Source organism: Microchirus variegatus, assembly GCF_963457635.1.
Source record: "Microchirus variegatus genome assembly, chromosome: 6".
In the NCBI taxonomy this organism is placed as follows: domain Eukaryota; kingdom Metazoa; phylum Chordata; class Actinopteri; order Pleuronectiformes; family Soleidae; genus Microchirus; species Microchirus variegatus.
In genome coordinates, this window is record NC_139807.1 from 33,545,345 (window position 1) to 33,564,251 (window position 18,907).

The 18,907-nt window shown below is 42.5% G+C and overlaps 1 protein-coding gene across 3 annotated transcripts in view; it reads left to right on the forward strand.

Moving 5' to 3' along the window:
- Nucleotides 1-114: 114 nt before the first annotated feature.
- rnf111 (ring finger protein 111) overlaps nucleotides 115-18,907 on the forward strand; it is a 29,549-nt gene continuing 10,756 nt past the window's right edge. For all 3 annotated transcript variants that reach the window (XM_083891728.1, XM_083891729.1, XM_083891730.1), the window contains exons 1-4: nucleotides 115-618; nucleotides 4,584-5,469; nucleotides 8,345-8,477; nucleotides 17,112-17,266. In XM_083891728.1, coding sequence (XP_083747854.1) covers nucleotides 4,599-5,469; nucleotides 8,345-8,477; nucleotides 17,112-17,266 — 1,159 coding nt within the window. In that variant the 5' untranslated portion in view covers nucleotides 115-618; nucleotides 4,584-4,598. The remainder of the gene's footprint in view (nucleotides 619-4,583; nucleotides 5,470-8,344; nucleotides 8,478-17,111; nucleotides 17,267-18,907) is intronic.

An 18,907-nucleotide genomic window follows, 5' to 3' on the forward strand; every position in this document is an offset into this window, starting at 1 on the left:
GGCCGCTGCGCTGCTTGTCGGCCGCTCGTAGCGCGTAGCGCCCCCTGCGTGACGCTCCGTGTAACAGCTGCGCTGTGGCTGCGAGCCAGAGCCAGCGAAAAACGACGACGACCTGCTGGGTAAACAACAGGGGACCGGGAGACCTCGGAAGGCAGGAATGGGAACTCGGTCGAGGGCGAATCGTAGTGAGACGCTCGCAGTGTTTCCAGCCGCGGACGCGGTCGTGTAGTCGCCGCGTTTCCTGTTCGACACTCGGCCCCGGATTCAGGTGCTCGTCAAAATGGCTGAGTGTAGTCGGCTGTTTGACGAGTGAAGTGAAGCTAGCGCTCTCGGTTAGCTTTAGCTCGTAGCCTCTCAGGGCCCCATTAGCGTGGATGTTTTCGCTCGGCTCGGCTCGGGACGGTGTTGTCGGTGTCTCGCTCCTCGCACGGCGCTCCGTGTGCTCTCGGTGCCGCGGGCCTGTGTAGCTTCAGTCCCCGGCTTCTTCAACAGCGGAGGTTAGCGAGCGTTTTCAGCGCTTGTCATCGTTTCTCACGGGATTTTTTTTTTTTTTACCCCCTCACATGTTTGGGAAAAGGACGGTGACACAGTTGGAGGAAAGGACTTAAATAAAGCCAGGTACGTGTTGTCTTTGTTGTCGTGTGTGTGTGTGTGTGGAGTAAATGTCAAGCTAGTTGGCGTTAGCTTAACAAACACAGACTACTTTAGCTCGTCCTGGTTCGTCTCGGACTAAGGGCCAACGTTGCATTACACATTTTATGTTTGTGTTAATACGAGTTTACGGTGGAGTGTGTGTGTTATCAGCAGTGTTTGTGACACACACACACACACACACACACAGATGCTGCTGCAGCTGAGCTCATTGTAATTGTTAATAAAGGTGCATAATAATAATAATGAATGTGTAATAAATCTAAATCAACTGGCCACAAAATCCTAATGTGTCACAGACTCAGGAATAATGTTCATATAACAAACTGAACTCATAAACAACAACAGTACAGACAAAATATTTGCATTTAAAAAGAAATTTTGCAGACTGCAAATCATGTTTTGGCGTCATGTAGCGCCACCTACCACCGTCTACCAATCATTGCAGTCAGTAGAGTCTCAGCTGCCGAGCAACCTCGGGTTGCCAGTTATGTCAGAAAACGAAACTTAAAAGACTGTATTTGATGCCAGTTGCGTCTGAGCTACAATGGCGGAGAAAACGAAACCTAAAAGATGGTATTCGAAATTTTGAATTTGAGTGTAGTAACCGTTTTTGGCCACATTCTTACATATGGTGCCTTTTTTGTTAAAGGTGCATTATGTAATAAATCATAAAATCCTCCCAATATGTCACAGAGACTCAGGAATAATGTTCATAACAAACTGAACTCACCAACAACAACAGTACAGACAAAATATTTGCATTAAAAAAATATTTTACAGACTGCAAATTGTGTTTTGGCATGTGGCGCCACCTACTGCCGTCTACCAGTCATTGCAGTCAATAGAGTCTCGGCTGCCGAGCAACCTCGGGTTGCCAGTTATGTCAGAAAACAAAACCTAAAAGATGGTATTCGGAATTTTGAATTTGAGTGTAGTAACCATTTTTGGCCACATTCTTATATATGGCGCCTTTAAACGTTATTAAAACTATCAGCCTCGATACTGAGGAAATAAATGGCCGTCGCTCTGATTTCGCTGCGCTCGTCTGAAAGCAGTGATTAATCAGATTCACTCGTGCATCTTGAATTATTTCACTGTTGTCATTTCTGTGAACCCATAATTATTCGTATTTTCTTTGCTCCATTTGGTCGTAGCCTCGTTATTTCTTGCGGATGAGAAACATCTATAAGCAGAGTGTAATAATGATGTGGTGTGTGTGTGTGTCCTCTGAGACCCCTTCATTAATGTATGTCATTGGCCAGATTTCTCTGTGGCATCTGAACTATTCCAACACACCAGAGACTTGTGAGTCAAAGCATTCCTAATGTCTTAAAGGTTCACTGGATTCACAGTTTCCAAGAAAATCATCTCATGTCATCATCACCATAAGAAACAACAGCAGCTGCAGGTTAATCGACTGCTGCACTGAGGTCTGTGGTGCTTTAGGTTTTTCCTCTGTTGTTAATCGTGCTGATAATTAAATGTGTTACACAGAAACATCATGCACACCGGTAACGTCCGGCCATCTTAATGTAGTCGGATAGTAAGAGAAAGTGAATAAAGCTACATTCTTAGAAATAAGGGTTTCAAAAGGGTTCTTCTACAAGGGCTGAGGTTCTACCTGAACCATTTGCTTCTGAAAAAAACCTTTCTTCGGGAAAGGGTTCTTGGTAACACTAATGGTTCCAGTAAGAACCATTTTCATCCAGAAACACCTTTAAAACCCGTTCATGAATAAAGGGTTTTAAAAGGGTTCTTGGTGGAACCCTCTAAAAGGGTTCTCCTATGAGGAGAAGCCGAAAGAACCTTATATGCAGGAATGTGAATCTTTGTGTGGCTCACGATTCGATTCGGATTCTTAGGGTCATGAATCGATTCAAAATCTATTCTCGATTCAATCGATTCTCGATTCAAAAATTGATACAAGGCATAGTGTTCAGGCAAATTTTTGCATCAAAACAATCCAGTTTGTATAAGATAATGTGATAATGTGATCACACAAAGACAAACTTAAGATAAAAGTTAACATTTATTCATTCAAAACAAATAAAAACTTACTTCCTGTTCAAAAAAACAACTTTAGCATAAATAAAAGCTTAGACTAGCTGCATTTTTCTCCCAGAAGTTACAAAAATAAACTGCACACAAATAACACAAACTGGTGTTTTTTCAAAATAGAAAATTGTTTTTTTTTAGTTTATGAATCGTGGATGAATCGATTCCCCCCCCTCACTCCTTCTTATATGGTTCTACTTAGCACTGTTATTTCTAAGAGTGTTTCAGTGTGACTAGAATCTGGAAAGGGACTTGTTTTTTGGAATTGTTTTGCAGCTGAACACGGGTACATTTCTCAGAAAAAATATCTTTGCATACAAATCAAATCAATCTTTATTTGTATAGCCCACAGTTTACAAAACACAGTTTTTCTCACAGGACTTTCACAGGGTTGGTAACATCCTCTCTCCTTAGACCCTCGACCAAGGTGAGGTAAAACTACCAGGGAAAAAACCTTAAAACGGGGAAAAAGAAAGAGGTTGAAACCTTAGGGAGAATCACAGGTGAGGATCCACTCTCTGCAGTAGATTTTAAAACATACAATACACTATTACAAAGAATAGAGAGTAAAAAGTTTGTCACAGTCTGTAACGAAGGCTTTGTTTATAGTAAGTTTTATTTCGATCAACATTAAATGACGCAGGAACACTCCTCGTCTTTTTATAAATATTTATTTCAATGCAGAATTGCAAAGGAATGCATTCCAATATCTTAAAGCTTCTTGTCTCAGCACAAACTTCGGATGGGACTGGAAATGATTTTATTTCTTTGTGCTGTGTCACATCATGGACGTCATAGTGCTGGGATTTTGTTTTCTGATCACAGCATATCAGGAAGTGTTGTTTGAGTGGTGTTACCAGCACACAGTGCACGAGCATGCACTTTTCTGTCATTTTCAGTCGAAGTGTGCGTTTACTAAAAACATTATGTGATTAATGACAGTGGTCTCTCGTGTGCGCCCAGACTCTGATCCAGGATCAGGGTTCGTGCTTCTAGAATGTAAAAGGCATAACTTTATTGCTTAATTTATCTCGTATGTATTATATTACTTTGCGTGTTTGGATGCCACATTGTAAATACATACCTATCCTGTTACGCTAATTCTTAATGTGCAGTAATATTTTGCACACGATCACATCCCCATATTAGTTGTTGTTGAACATGTAACTGAGATGCATATGCACCAAAATAACTCTTTATTCAAAGAAATGATCAATAACGACCTTGTTTATTTTCGGCATCAAAATCTCATCGTTTTATTGACATTTCAGGGCGTGGGAATCAAAGAAACACATTTTGATATACCACGTTCCCTGTAATGTAAGTCTTGTCATTGGTAACACCTGGACAGGGTCATGTGACTCCTGCAGATACACATGAAAGCATTACAAAGACTCACTATTTGTGTTTGCGTCGTCCTCCGATTAAACACATCTGAGCAGATTGTGTGATTTTTGGAGCTGAAACGATTAATCGTCAACTATTTTGATAATCGGTTTGAAGCTTTTTTTCATGATTAAAACCAGATTTCTGATTGTTTCAGCTTCTTAAATGTGAATATTTTCTTGGTTTCTTTGCTCCACATAAACAAAGAAATCATTTAAACGGAATCATTTTGGTTTGTGGACAAAACGTGCAAGACAATTTCGAGAACATCATCATTTCCAGGTTTGACAAACACTGATCAACGGTTTTTAAACATTTTCTGACATTTTATGAACTAAACGATACATTGATTAATCGAGAAAATAATCGACCGATTCATCGATTACCAAAATAATCGCTAGTTGCAGCTCTAGTGATTTTGTTGAACCGTTGATTCCACTGATGATTTTGTCACTGACACGATTATCTTTTCCTTGTCCCGTCATAAGGCTCGACCTGTCACCATGAAGAGTGAGGTGCCACCTGAGGCCCCCAGAAGACAGGAGCATCTGAAGGAGCCTCTGGGTAACCCAGAACCGATGGAGGCTGCTAAGAGCTTCCCTGACAACATGGAGGTGATTGGAAAGGCAGGCAGCGAATTTGACACCCTGTGTGAGTCCAGGCATCGGGCCCTGAGGGACACGGCGACCCACCGAGACTCGGAAAGGAGCCTCCCTGGACGTAGAAAACGAAAAGGCCAACAGGCCGGACCGTCGGACTGCTCACTGAAAGAGGGCCACATTAGTGAGGGTCCACTGGCCCCTCAGCATTCGAGGGTAGAACATTTACAGCACCCCAGCGAGGACGAACATATACATGAGTCCTCTTTTAGTGACTGTGCTTCCTCCCCTTCCTCGAGTCTGAGGTTCGGGGACTCGGACACTCTTAGCTCAGAGGACGAAGGGGAAGGTGGAGCGACGGAGGGCCAACACAAGGCTCCCGCCCTGACCACGGGAGGAGCCGCCGGGCGCGGCTTGCGGCCCGTTTTGGGTCGAACTCGGGGGCATCGCTCTCACAAGTGGGTGCGTTCTGAGGCTGAGCCGGTGCTGCTGAAGCGGCCGTGCCTGAGCCGGCGACCGCTGCATAGGAAGCGCTTTGTGAAAGCCACTCCTGGAGGAGCTCAGCGGACTCAGAAGCAGAAGGAGCGGCTGTTGCTGCAGAGGAAGAAGCGCGAAGTGATCGCACGCAGGAAGTACGCTCTTCTCCTCAGCACCAGCAGCTCCAGCGGAGAGCTGACGAGCGACTCGTCCTCGCCATCGTCTACTGAAGCTGATGAGCTCTATGTCGACGTGAGCAGCACCAGCAGCCAGGCTAACAGTGCTACTGTCGCCACAGGTAAATACATACACACCCTGACACCTTTAGAACACCAGGGTCTTTGTCTTTAATGGTTATCTCTGTATTCCTGCTCTATTACGTGATTACAGGCGTTGTAAATCAACAGAGAGGGCTTATGTAATATCCAGTGTCAATGCAGCATAGAGCTGAAACGATTAATCGGTTTGAAGCTTTTTTCATGATTAAAACAAGATTTCTGATTGTTTCAGCTTCTTAAATGTGAATATTTTCTTGGTTTCTTTGCTCCACATAAACAAAGAAATCATTCAAACGGAATCAATTTGGTTTGTGGACAAAACAAAACATTCAAGAACGTCATCATTTCCAGGTTTGACAAACACTGATCAACGTTTTTTTTAACATTTTTCTGACATTTTATGAACCAAACGATTCATTCGGAAATTAATCAACGGATTAATCGATTACGAAAATAATCGTTATTTGCAGCTCTAATGCAGTGTGATCACCGCAGTGTATATATATGATCCGTTTGTGATAGCGCTACTGTTGGAGTAGTTAAAATGCATTATTACATCTACAGTAATAATAACCCATATTGATAATCAATAATAATAAAAAAGAGTTAGAATAATATCTTCACTAGCTTCATCACACTAATCCCAAACATCTTCTTCTTCCCAAATCACTGCAGCGTCACCTATTTTAACGTTGCCTACATGAAACAGCGACTATTACTATGACAACGATTCTTTAGAACCACGATCAGCGAATCTCCAAATGTGACTAAGAATCAGAAATGTTATTGTTATACACTCAACAAAAACTTAGTTGTTGTTATGTGACAAAACAGAGTAACTATCCAAAAAATAATAGTACAACTTTATCAATAAAAGTGGCTTTAATTTGTGAGCTTTAGGGTCAATTTCAAAACAAAAGTCCTGCAGTAATGGCAGGAAGATCACAATGGCACGCTCCCTCATGGTTTGTGACATCTGTGGCATATTGATGAGTGACAAAAGTCCACATTTTGGTGTGCCCTTTTATTGACCGGACCATAAAGAGTGTCTGTGTACTGGTCACACATATTGACCACCACTCTGCCATGCTCCATGACTCTGGTGAGTTGAAATACTCAATCTGAGATTGTAGTCAACAGCAGAGGCCGAGTGACGCTGGAGCAAAACAAATCATTCCATAAACAAATGCATCATCGAGAATCTGAGCAAATGTCATGTTGTTCTGTTTTTGTTCACCATTTCAAGTTTGTGCGTTTATGTTTTTGTCGAGTGTACATTATGTGGTCACCTACAATAGCACAATAAAGCAAGAGAACAAAAAAAGCAGAGGGGTGGGTATGTTTTCAAAGTTCTGCAGCTTAATTCCAGTTGTTTGTAACTTATAAAACACCAGTTCTATTTCCAATTCAGTGGCTTTAGAAAAAATATTTTGGTTTGGTATAAACACACCGTGCCAACTTTCTTTTTTATTGAATCAGAGTATAAATCAAATTGTGAGTTTGGCAAAGTTCTCTGTTTATATAAGAGAGCCCACCATGCATATGAATCAGAACTCCACTGCACATGACCGATGTGTGTTTTAACTTGTTATAAAGTGTTATCAAAGCTTTTCAGATCTGTATGGACACGATAAATGATGCATCTGGCATTAGATCGTTTGTATGTTGTTGCGAGGACTTCCCCTGAGCGTTTCAGGAGCCTGTGATGGAAATGGCTGCCCTCTGTACTTGTTGGAACAACAGTTTTATGCAGCTCCTAAATCTAAACCATCACTTTCTGCCCTCATTCTCAGTGAAGTGGCTGTGCATAAGAAAGGCACCTTCATCCTCCTATTTTGAAATGAGTCAGTATAAATCCTGTGAAAAGCAAACCCTCCACTCCCCCCTTCTTTCTTTCTTTTTTTCTGACAGTGTTTTATTGTTTTATTTAGCCATTTAGCTTCAGAAATATTTCTGCTGCTGTGGCCCTGAGGGAGAATGGAAAGTTAGTTGTTTTGCCTCTATGGTGGAAGGCAAGTGGGAGGAAACTGAAGACACTGTTGAGTGGCATAGAAACAGCCTCACGGTCTCACAGGGAAAACAAGGCATGTGTTTACAGCTGAGGAAAGCAAGGAGGCAAGTGATGAAACAAGCTTTCATCACACACACACACCCAGTCCAGCGTGAGCGTTAGCGTGTGATATCACCTAGGAAAAGGTTCATCCTCCCTTTTAACACTATTGTCAACAGAAGAGCTGGATTGTTTTGTCATTTCAGAAATATCCGTTGGTTTTTGTTTACCTTCATCAAACAGGAAGCTCATTAATTACAATTCTTTAGTGGTGTTTGTGTAACCACACGAAGGCTCCACCAGAGTGTCAGGCAGCTAGACTTACAAAGGGTGCTAAGCAGCAGCTCTCATGAGACTCTGGAACAGAACTCACAGTGGGGATTTATGGACTTCACTTCAAGCAGGAGTCATTTAGTGATGTGCACAAAAACACACAAAGGTGAAACACAAATAATACATGTTCATATTGGTCATAAATAAACGCTTATTGTCTGTGTATTCATCACCAGTGAGGACCGAGTTGATTTAGATTATAGATTTATGCCTGCTCATAAATAAACCTGTTGTTTTAACTGTTGTGTTTGTTCAGATGTATTTTTCTCACTGCTCCTAATGGCACAGGTGTGGCCTAAATAAAGAAGGCAAAGTAGGACAATAAATTAGTGTTTCTAATGAATTTGCTATGGTAACGTGTTAGATCTGTGCATGTGATGTGGTAATTGTGGTAACACGTACAGAAACGCAGACAGAAAAACGCCCCAAACATTGTACAAGGATCTTTGTTGTTGATGTTTTACATCGTATCTGAGAAGTAGCTTCTAACTGACTTCCTCTGCTTTGGTCAGGTGCTCTCGACGAGGATGTGGTGGTGATTGAAGCGACCCCAGCTCCGACCCCCGCTGTCCCTGCGAGCGAGGAGATCAACGTCACCTCCACGGACAGTGAGGTGGAGATCGTCACCGTGGGAGATGGGTTCAGGTAGGAATCTCTGCTTTTTCTGCTTTGAAATGCTGTGTTTGAAGGTAAGACTGACACTGTGCTTTAAAACACTTATGCATCTTTCCCCATGATGTAAGATACAGTAATGTTAGACTGTCATTTAGTTTTATATATATATATTAGTGCTGTGCAAAAGGTTAACGCAGGACACGTTTCGAATGACGACTGACCGGAAAAAAACGCGCATGACGTCATGTTAACGCGCCGCGACACCGGAGTCCAGGCACCGTTTACCAGTTAGCTCCGTTAGCTGCATTAGCTCCTTTTAGCGCCGTTAGCGTTAGCCTACAGTGGAACTGGAGCGGTCTGTTTATTAAAGGAAAAGAGCAGCGCTAACAAATAACGTTAGCATACCTGTGTACTGCGTATGTGTGCCTCTGTTTTTAAAGTTTAACGTTACTTAACAGACTCATTTTAACAATTGGGAGTCACGTAAACATTAAGTGACACGCGTCTTTTTCTGGTCTGTCATCATGGAAAAGCGGCGTACGTTAACGTGCGTTAGCATTGACGCATGTTACCGCACGTTGACACGTTAACATTTGACAGCACTAATAGGAACAAGAAAAATCCAGCTTGGCTTGTAGCCCATTGATCTGTGATCGGTCTCTTCACCACATGTATTTACAGCTGGTTTATTAACATGCGTGTCCACATCGAGATCTGATTGCTATCCGATCATGCCCCCCCAGCAGCAGCAGACTAAAGCGTCACATCCTGGGTGCAGCTTTTTCAACAATAACAGTGTTAGCTGCTTGAAATTAGCCACTGACGTATTTCTGCTCATGTGATTGTTGTGGGTGGAGCAGAGAAACACAGGAGACTCATTGGAGACTGGTTGCATTTACACTTCTGTTCACAATGTGGTCACAATGTGTCTCTGACCACCTCCTGAAGTGATTTGGCAGATCAGATATCAATCCTCTTCAGTGGGTCTCGGGTGTGTTTACACCTGTAGTACAGGTCCTGTAGTTTAGTGGTCAGGTGCTATCTGATTGCAATCTGATCACAGAAAATGCATTTTAATGCAGACCAAAGACTTCCCATTTTAGTGACTTACAAGGATGCATTGATGACCTTTCCCTGTTGTAATGTCACCTGAAACCATATAAAAAGCATGTTTCAGGTGATGGTTGTGCAGTGGTTTTGACTGTGTTTAGCTGGTCTGTGCACAGGTAAAGCTCTATCTTATCCTCAGTGATCAGTATCAGCAGCTCTCTCCTAGAGAAACTAGTTCAGGTGTAAGATACAAAGGGACTTTATGCTGCCTGTAAAATCCACCTGAGGATATAAGGGGAAATGTTGGCACCAGAAACTTCCAACAGCAGCGGTCAATGGGAAATTTGAATTCTTGGCTGGCCTTGCAGTGTTATAAGTTAATTTCCTAATGACACAGCTTTAGGCTGAGCAGTGGTGTTACTTCATCACTCAGATGATCAGCACCAGCTCTGCTCTCTGTGCTGGACTCCAGCCAAAAGGACTAGGACCTGCTGTTGAATTTATTCTCCATGTACAAAACTTGGATGTTTGTGTGTATCACTCTCTGGACGACCGAGCATCAGTGTACTGGACTGACTTGTGTGTCGTTTGTGGAACACATTAGTGAGAATTTCACATCCATGCAGCCTTTCACGCTTGTGATTGCGTTTGTGAGCTGCGAGCATTCGACAAGCGGAAGCAGCGGATGTAGCAATAATCAGGCAAACAATGGAGAAGTAGATCACGCTGCAAGAACGTCTAAATGTTTATATTAACACTGTGATGACTGTGTATCTTATATCATCAGAGAGGGCAGCTGTAATGTGTTTAGCTAGTATCCCTTTTGATTTCAGGGTCAGACATCGATGGACGACATGTAAAGTCCTGTCAGTGTAATGATTCATAATAATAATAATAATAATATAGTAAATGTTCAAAAGATTCATATTTCCCACCATCATTAACACAACTTACTCTCGTTCTCACCCACTGAGATTTAGGGCTGCAACGATTATTCGATTACGTCGACTACAAAAATTGGTCAACGATAAAATTTAAGCGTTGTCGTGTTATTGTTATTGTAAATCACACACCGGCAGCTTCATGCTCATCTGTAACTGCAGTGTAAACAAACACACACACTGGAGCTATTCAGAACTAGCTACAGGAAGTGCTGGGGGCAGTGTTGCTCGCTGTTTACATCCCGCAAGGAAGCAGAGAAGAAGAAGAACGCGCGATTTATGGTGGAAACAGACGAAGAGTCTCGAAAAATCCGAGCCAAAGTTTGGGAACATTTATTTGACATGAACATTATTTTGACATATATATTAGAAATGACCGTAACTCCTCGGTACTTCGTGCAATTTTAATCATTCCAACTGCCCCTGAAAGTATATAAATATATCTATTATGCTAAAGAAAACCTCTTTCACTTATCAACTGTGTGACATGGAGCAGATTAATTTGATATTTAAGCTCTAAGAAATCTGTGATCATTTGTTTCTGGTATTTAAGTGTGATAAATGTGCGATTCCACTGTATGTAGGTTAAACACAAGTCCAACATCTAACGAAGATACTAGTGATTAGTCAACTAATCTAAAAAATAATCGCTAGATTAGTCGACACCCAGCCCTACTGAGATTCTTATAATTCATAATATGACCTCCCGTCGTACTCATGTTGGTGTCTGTGCACATGAATCTGTATTCACTTCTTTTTGACCTCGTTTGTCTTTGTCCACGTCTTATTACCACATGAGTATTGTTTGAAAATAGTTCTTGGAAATGATCACACCAAGCTTGGAATGCCGTAGCCTTCTGTGTAATCTGCCTTTTTTTTTCCCCCTGACTTCCAAAGATGTCCTGGCTCGCCAGAGAATTTACTGATGAGCCTCAGTAAAGAGGGGGGGGATGGGCAGCAGTGGAGTCTGAGAGCAGGGAATCAAAGGGCAACAGAATGAGCAGTGAAATCTGTGTTTACTCTGTCAAATGGTCCAGTGTGTGTACATCATGTCCACACACACACACACACACACCGCAGTGTCAATGGCTGTTTTTGTGGTCGTTAATATCATAATCAATCCAAATATTTTAATTGATTACTGGTTCAGTGGTTGGTTTGTTGCCTGTGAATCCCTCAGTGATGTTATCTTGCTTTAAAGTAGCTTCATGGAGCTCTGATTGGTGTATTTAAATAATAATAATAATCCCATTTTAACATTAGCAAATAAACCCTCTGATTTAATGGTTTTCGTTGTGTCATAAATGCTTGGACATGGACAGCTTCTCTTCATTATCGGCTTCTTTCCCTCTAAAGTTCCAATGGAAACTCTATCCAGCTCTAGCAGTTTAGGGAAGTGGTGCAAAATATGACTGAACTCAAAGCAAATTGCCATCATTTTAATCCGAAGCTGCTTTTCTCACATTTCCCAGTGACTCGCTGCCAGTGAAGATTCTTACATTTGAACTGCTGCCTGTTATTTATTTATTTGCTCATGCCACTCCACACTTTGCGCTCTTGTAAAGCAGTGCATTAGGGGAACATTCCACTGCTTTAACTGTGGCATGTGGGGCGTGTTTGGCAGTCGCTTTGCTCAGAGCTCACTGAGTTACAATAAACAAGGGTTTTTTTGGAGCTGATCGAGATAAATGTGGAGTCTCTGCAGCTCAGCTCAGGACATGTCCAACAGTAATATCCACTTCACAAACAGTTCTTTCATGTTAGTACGCAAACAAATATCTTTAACTTCAACATTAATGCATAAATCCATCTGCCTAACATTGTGTTGGTCCTGTCTCCAGTCTTTGATCAGCGACGATCGTTCTCCTGTCACTGCTGTCAGGAAATACCATTGTCCTGTTGTTATGAGACGGCTATGGTTAGTGTTGTTTGCTGTGTTAAAGTAAACAAGTTTCACCACAGTGCTCAGATCATCTTTTTGCTCATCCAGACAAATGACACACAAGGTTCCTGACCACAGATCTACATGATGTGGTCAGAAGATCCTATTGTACCTTTTCTGATTGGAATAGGATTCAATGTTGGTGTGACTGGCCATTTCTGCATCTTCACTTAAAACATATGACCATATCATGAGGATTGTCATGCGTGATACTCCTGTAACATTTCACCACAATGCTAATGTTATTTTTATCAAATAAGAAGCAATGTTTTTTGATTTGGATATTGCACTTGGTCAAATTAAGACCATCTCCTTCTATCTGTCCTCTGACACTCTTACCATTTTAGATGTTATCATTAGCAGATGTGTCATGTAGAGCTGAAACAGTTAATCGATGAATCGATTACTAAATTAATTGGTTTGAAGCTTTTTTCATGATTAAAACAAGATTTCTGATTGTTTTAGCTTCTTAAATGTGAATATTTTCTTTGTTTCTTTGCTCCACATAAACAAATAAATCATTCAAACTGAATAATTTTGGCTTGTGAACAAAACAAAGACATTCGAGAACATCATAATTTCCAGGTTTGACAAACACTGATCAGCGTTTTTTTTTTCGTTTTTTTTTTAGCATTTTCTGACATTTTATGGACCAACCGATTAATCAATTAATCATGAAAATAATCGACAGATTAACGATTGTGAAAATAATGGTTAGTTGCAGCTCTAGTGTCTAGAGCGCAGCTCGGTTGCAGAAGGGCGCCACTCAGCGTTTAGCTAGCAGTGTTGTCATGAAGTTAGTCGGCTCTCATGTACGAATTCAGATGGCTTAAAAAAAATAGATGTTTTCCACGTATTACGCCAGCTTGTCGCCTAGTGATAAAGCAAGTTATGCTAGGAAGACGTCTCCGGTTAGCCTTGAAAGGGGTTCTACTCAACGGTTACCGGTAAAACTTAGCGTGACGTATACTGCTAAGGGGTCTATACGTATATGGGACTTCATCATCCAGTGCCACAAGGCACCTTTAGATGGATTCAGCTTGTCTGAGTATGCGGTGTACACTGTATTTTTTATCATATTGATGATGCCAATCGGCACTTTTTATGTTTCTCATTACAGATAAAATCTGCGTCACATCAGCGATGACTGGCAAAAATTCAAAGTTGACACCTCAGAGCTAAGAGTTCGAGAATGACATCACGGTGTCATTAATTGTGAAGATAAATGTGTAAAAGGTTGATGCCTCCAAGTGTTTACCAGTCTTAGATTGTTATATTCCTTCCCCGTACGATCTCCTCCCCTTTAACTCCCCAACTCCCAGCCTTGGCTGCCAGCAGCCTCTGTCGCAGCAGTTTACACTACATTACCGCAGTGCTGAGCCGTGCTCCCGTCCCCGGGGTACGAGGCTCTCGTCACACATTGGCTTGGCACAACCTCAGCTTCACGAAGACACCCATTCCCTTAGTATTCATGTTTACAATATACTGTTTTCCTCTTGGCTACCCCTCCACACTCTGGGGGTCTTGGTGGTAAACAGATATTTGCAAAATAATCCCAGGTCTACTTAATTAGATAGTCGTCCCTAGTGTGTAGTCCTGCTCCCTGGGTTCAACCCAGAGCTGAGGTGCCTGGCCAATTAGACCCCAGTACAACCACTGTGACCCCCCCCCCCCCCTGCATACTACACCCTCATCTCTGTGTGATTTGTGTGTTAAACACAAGTTGGTGTGTCTGCCAGCCCATAATTATACAATACAAAATGGTTGAATATTTAAATGATGCTCATTACTATAAGCTCTCTCTCTATTTGGCTTTTATTTTCACACCTTAGCCATTTGGCCTGGCTCATGCTTCCTGTGTCATCATCTGTCTTTTCACATGTTGGTGCACATGGGAACATGAAGTCTGAAGTTATATGAGGAAGTCCACCAGTACTGACACACTCAAAGAACATGAGGTGGAAACTCCTGGTGAGAAATCGCTGCTTCTGCAATTGAAAATGAGACTTGACTGACCCAACCCTCTTTTAGATAGAAATGGAACTGCAGGCCTGGCCCTTAGACCTGGTGCCTGGTCCTTATACCTGACCTGGTCCATAGACCTGGTGCCACCTGGTGCTTGGCCTTTAGACCTGGCCTGACCCTAAGAACTGGCGCCTGGCTCTTAGACCTGGCGCCCTTAGACCTGGAGCCCTTAGACCTGGCGCCCTTAGACCTGGTGCCTGGCCCTTAGACCTGACCTGACCCTTAGTCCTGACCTGGTCCATGGACCTGGTGCCTGGCTCTTAGACCTGGCGCCCTTAGACCTGGTGCCTGGCTCTTAGACCTGGTGCCTGGTCCTTAGACCTCGTGTCTGGCCCTTAGACGTGGTGCCTGGCCCTTAGACCTGGTGCCTGGCTCTTAGACCTGGTGCCTGGCTCTTAGACCTGGTGCCTGGCTCTTAGACCTGGTGCCTGGCCCTTAGACCTGGTGCCTGGCTCTTAGACTTGGTGCCTGGCTCTTAGACCTGGTGCCTGGCTCTTAAGAGCTGGTGCCTGGCCCATAGACAGATCATGTAACCAACATTTTATTTTCTCTATTCTCTAAATCTCTGTATCTCTAATTTACTTTCCTGACCTCGTCACTTTTAATCCGCAATATTTGTCACAAAAAAACACACGTACACAAACACATACAGTAATATAGTGCACAGGGGTGTAGTATCTGTCACAGTGTTTGTTTGACAGTCTCGTGGAAATGCCCTTTGTTTTCCACGTTTTTGCATGTATGGCCCATCAACATTAAACCAGTTTTATTTTTCATTTCACCTCTCTCCTCTGATTCTGGTCTGCAGCTAATGCTGCCACAGTGGGTAAAAAAAACATCTGTGTCTGTGGTTTAATGGATAAAGATCAGGTTATAATATTTACGAGGCTGTGCTGTGTTGACATACTGATATACAGCCTTTTCCCTCTGCTCCTGTGTACCTCTAAAAATCTCCCAGGGAGCAGCAGTGAAGTCCCGAGCCACAAAGCTCCATGGTATCCAGCTTTATGGCACTCCCATACAGTCTCTTCCCTCTGCTCCCCTGGGCTCATACCTCCTCCTCCCTGTGACCACCTGAAACGTGGCTATTCCCTGGTCTCTCACTTCAGAGCAAAGGGTTAGAGCAACAGAAGCCTTTGTGAGAGAAAATTAAAAGAGAGGTGGAAGGCCAGAGCATATCGAGTTAGAAGTGAGGGAAGAGGACGAAGAGGCGTGTGGAGAAAATACTAAGCTTTAGGTGGAAGTGGATGGAGCTCAATGGTGATCTGTAGTTTCTGTAATAAAATTACAAAAACACAAAGCACAACACGCATTAATATGAAATATTCCATTTGAGTCCAGTCATTATATCATAATACAGATTCATCATTCTGTGCTAGTTGTTGGGTTAAAGCAGGGCTATTCAACTAACATTTCCAGAAGGCCAGCTTTTCAGAAGGCTGTCCAGACAGTGGGCCGGTCAACCCATGTACTACTATTTGTGTTATAATTTTAAATGTTATCAATTATTTAGCACGTATTTATTGAAATGGCTGCTAGTTTTGTGCAAAAAAAAGGTAAATAACAAGACCACCAACATTCAGGTACAATACAATTTGTGTATAGTGCAAAAAGTTGGGTATAACAGTCACAATTGGCTCTTGGGTAATATCTATGGACCGCTATTGTGTCTGGAATAAAGATTGATTGATTGAATTTAAACAACATTAAGGTGCGATGGCCACAAAAGGCTATTTTTGCAGAAATATTATAAGTAAAAGTAGCAATAATATTAAGGTACAATTGCTACAGTTGGCTCTTAGTGCAAAATATTCTGGTACATACATAGACTGTGTACAATTACAGCTGTACTAGTATTTGCCAAAAAGGGACGCAAAGTGTCACAAAGTGCCAGAAATAGGCAAAGCTACGGTTTTATTGGCTTTTTAATAATATATTCATTATTTATGGGTTAATGGGCCGGTCCAAATTGCTTGAAGGGCCGGTTCTGGCCCCTGGGCCTTAAGTTGAATAGCCTTAGGTTAAAGCTACAATAGTTAACATATGAGACCAAACTTGTCATTATGATGCGTGTCACAATGACCTCATCCTAAACAAACCTTACGTTCATGAGTCACTGAGACGACGGCTTGATTTGTATTTTCACTGCTGCGTGGTCTGTGTGGTAGTGACCGAGCTGTCAATAATTAATGAAGTCAATAAGACAGTCAGACAATAAGTCAAGCGATCAGTCCCCATAAATAAGTCAGCTATCATTTTGGCACATATTTTCACTTTGAAGTTAGGATCAACCGACTTGATATTGATATTCAGTTCCCTTACTGGTCCAATACTATCCAAAATCACTGGATCAGACATCAGAGAAAGAAAAAACATGAATATCACATAATGATATAGAGCAGGGTCTCTAAACCCTGGTCCTGGGGATCCACTCACACCAGATTCAGATAAATGGGTGGTTATCAGGCGTGTGTAGGGCCTTTCCAACTTCTCAGTGACTGTTTGTGTTCACTGTCATGAAAGGTGTCTACTGTTCAGTCAGGGTCTTAGGACCAAATTAAAATCATCTGCCCTCTTGGAAATGACTCTGCTTCTGTCGTAGCGAATGCTGCACTGAGGTGTGTGTGTGTGTCGATCCTCCTGCTGGTTTGGTTTAACATAAAAGTTGATCTTTAATGGATTGGTGTTCCGTTTGTGTGTCTCCAGGTCACGCTCAGTGGGGGGCCTCAGCAGGATTTGGGCGAGTAGTTGTTCCCAGAATCGCCTTCAGGAGCCACGCGGACGTCACCGACTCTCCACTGTTATCCAACCACTGCGTCAGAATGCCGGTGAGGTGGTGGATCTCACTGTCGATGAAGACGGTAAGAATCAACACAGAACCTGAACCATATCTGTATTCTTAAGGCCACATTATACTTCTACAACTGCGTAACCACGGAGACCCCTCCAGCCTTCATAGTTCTTTGTTGTGGTGACGGCGACGCACTGCAATTTCCCGCCCGATCAGTAGGGGTCACTGCGCAAGGTTGATGTGCTTCTGGCTCCGGTGAGCAATGGCGTCCGAGAGCGAAAGACTGTTGTTGTTGTTGCAGCTGAATAACATTGAAACAGTGGCCGTTTCTCACTTTTCTGTGTCACTGAACACAGTTTTAAGATCCTTTGAAGCAAGAAACTAGCCATAAAGGCCAACTTAACATTACGTCTAAAGACGTCGCGACATCAGCGAAATTTCCCGCTGTCTTTAGGCACAACGCCCAGAAATCTGGCAGAAATCTCTTTACTTGCTCGACTGTACGATCGTAGCCAGCCTCCCGCTGTTGCATTTTTACGTAGGCCATCTTGTTCCTGGACGACTCCGGCTTCTTCTGGATCTCGTCCTCCAACCAGATACTGATCAGGCACTTGGTTTCGGAGGTGCACCACGTACAGCGTCCAGCGCCCTCCTTCACCCCCGCCATTTTTCTTTGGAACATCAGGAACAAAAGTCCTGCGGTACATGCTAATTAGCGCACGATATGTGCTAATCGCCTAAACCCTGACCTCCCGCTGTCGTGAGCCCGACGCGTTCTCTTTATACGGCCTGTGCTGAGGACCAATCACAGCCCTTGCCGTCTCCGTTGTCCCTTTGACGGAGTGACGGAAAAATATTTTGTGCATCCGTAGACGACGCAGAGACTCTCCGACAGGCTCTCCGGCGACTTAGAGGGGTCTCCGTAACCTACGTAGAGCACTTTACGCACGAGTATAAAGGAGTTTTCTGTCTTTTATTTTTTTTCACACCGTTACTGCGACGACTGAATTCCCCTATTATGAAATTAATAAAGTCTTATCTATGACAGTTTATTATCGGTGTCAAGACAACTTAACACCAAGCAGCTAATATCACTTAGATTTTAACAAGATAGTTTTTAAAACATGAACATGAGGTAAGAGCTTAATGGAGGGATTAAGGTGCCAGATATTAAAATATACTACCGGTTTATATATTTATGTTTTGCTGCCACACTTAGAGCAGTCATACAATTTACTTTTATAGGTGTGGTAATGATGTTTGGACGTGTATGTAACTGTAGTCGACCACGGGATATGTTGGATCAGTCTTTCTGAGCATTAAAGTATTTGCATTTGTTCGGAGAAAGAGGAGTGAATTAATTTGTGAATATGAAAAGTAGAGAGTTCCTCCTAATGCAAATGTCTGATGGTCACCTCTGCACATGCTTCAGTCCACACACGCAATATTTGTTTGTTTCCCAAACTACGTGTTAGGATGGAGCTGAACATGTTGCGTGGTCATCTACAGGCTATCGACGGCTATACCACTGTGAATTTATTTAAAAATGAATCTAGAATGACTTGTTTCTATTGTTGGACCCCTGCAGTGAACAAAAAAGAGAGAGTAAACATTAGTTTTTGGACAGCATCGTCATACAAGTGTCCCGTTCAGAGAGGAGGAGCAGTTGTGTTTGTTATTGTGTGAAAGACAAAAGCTGCTTCCCAACATG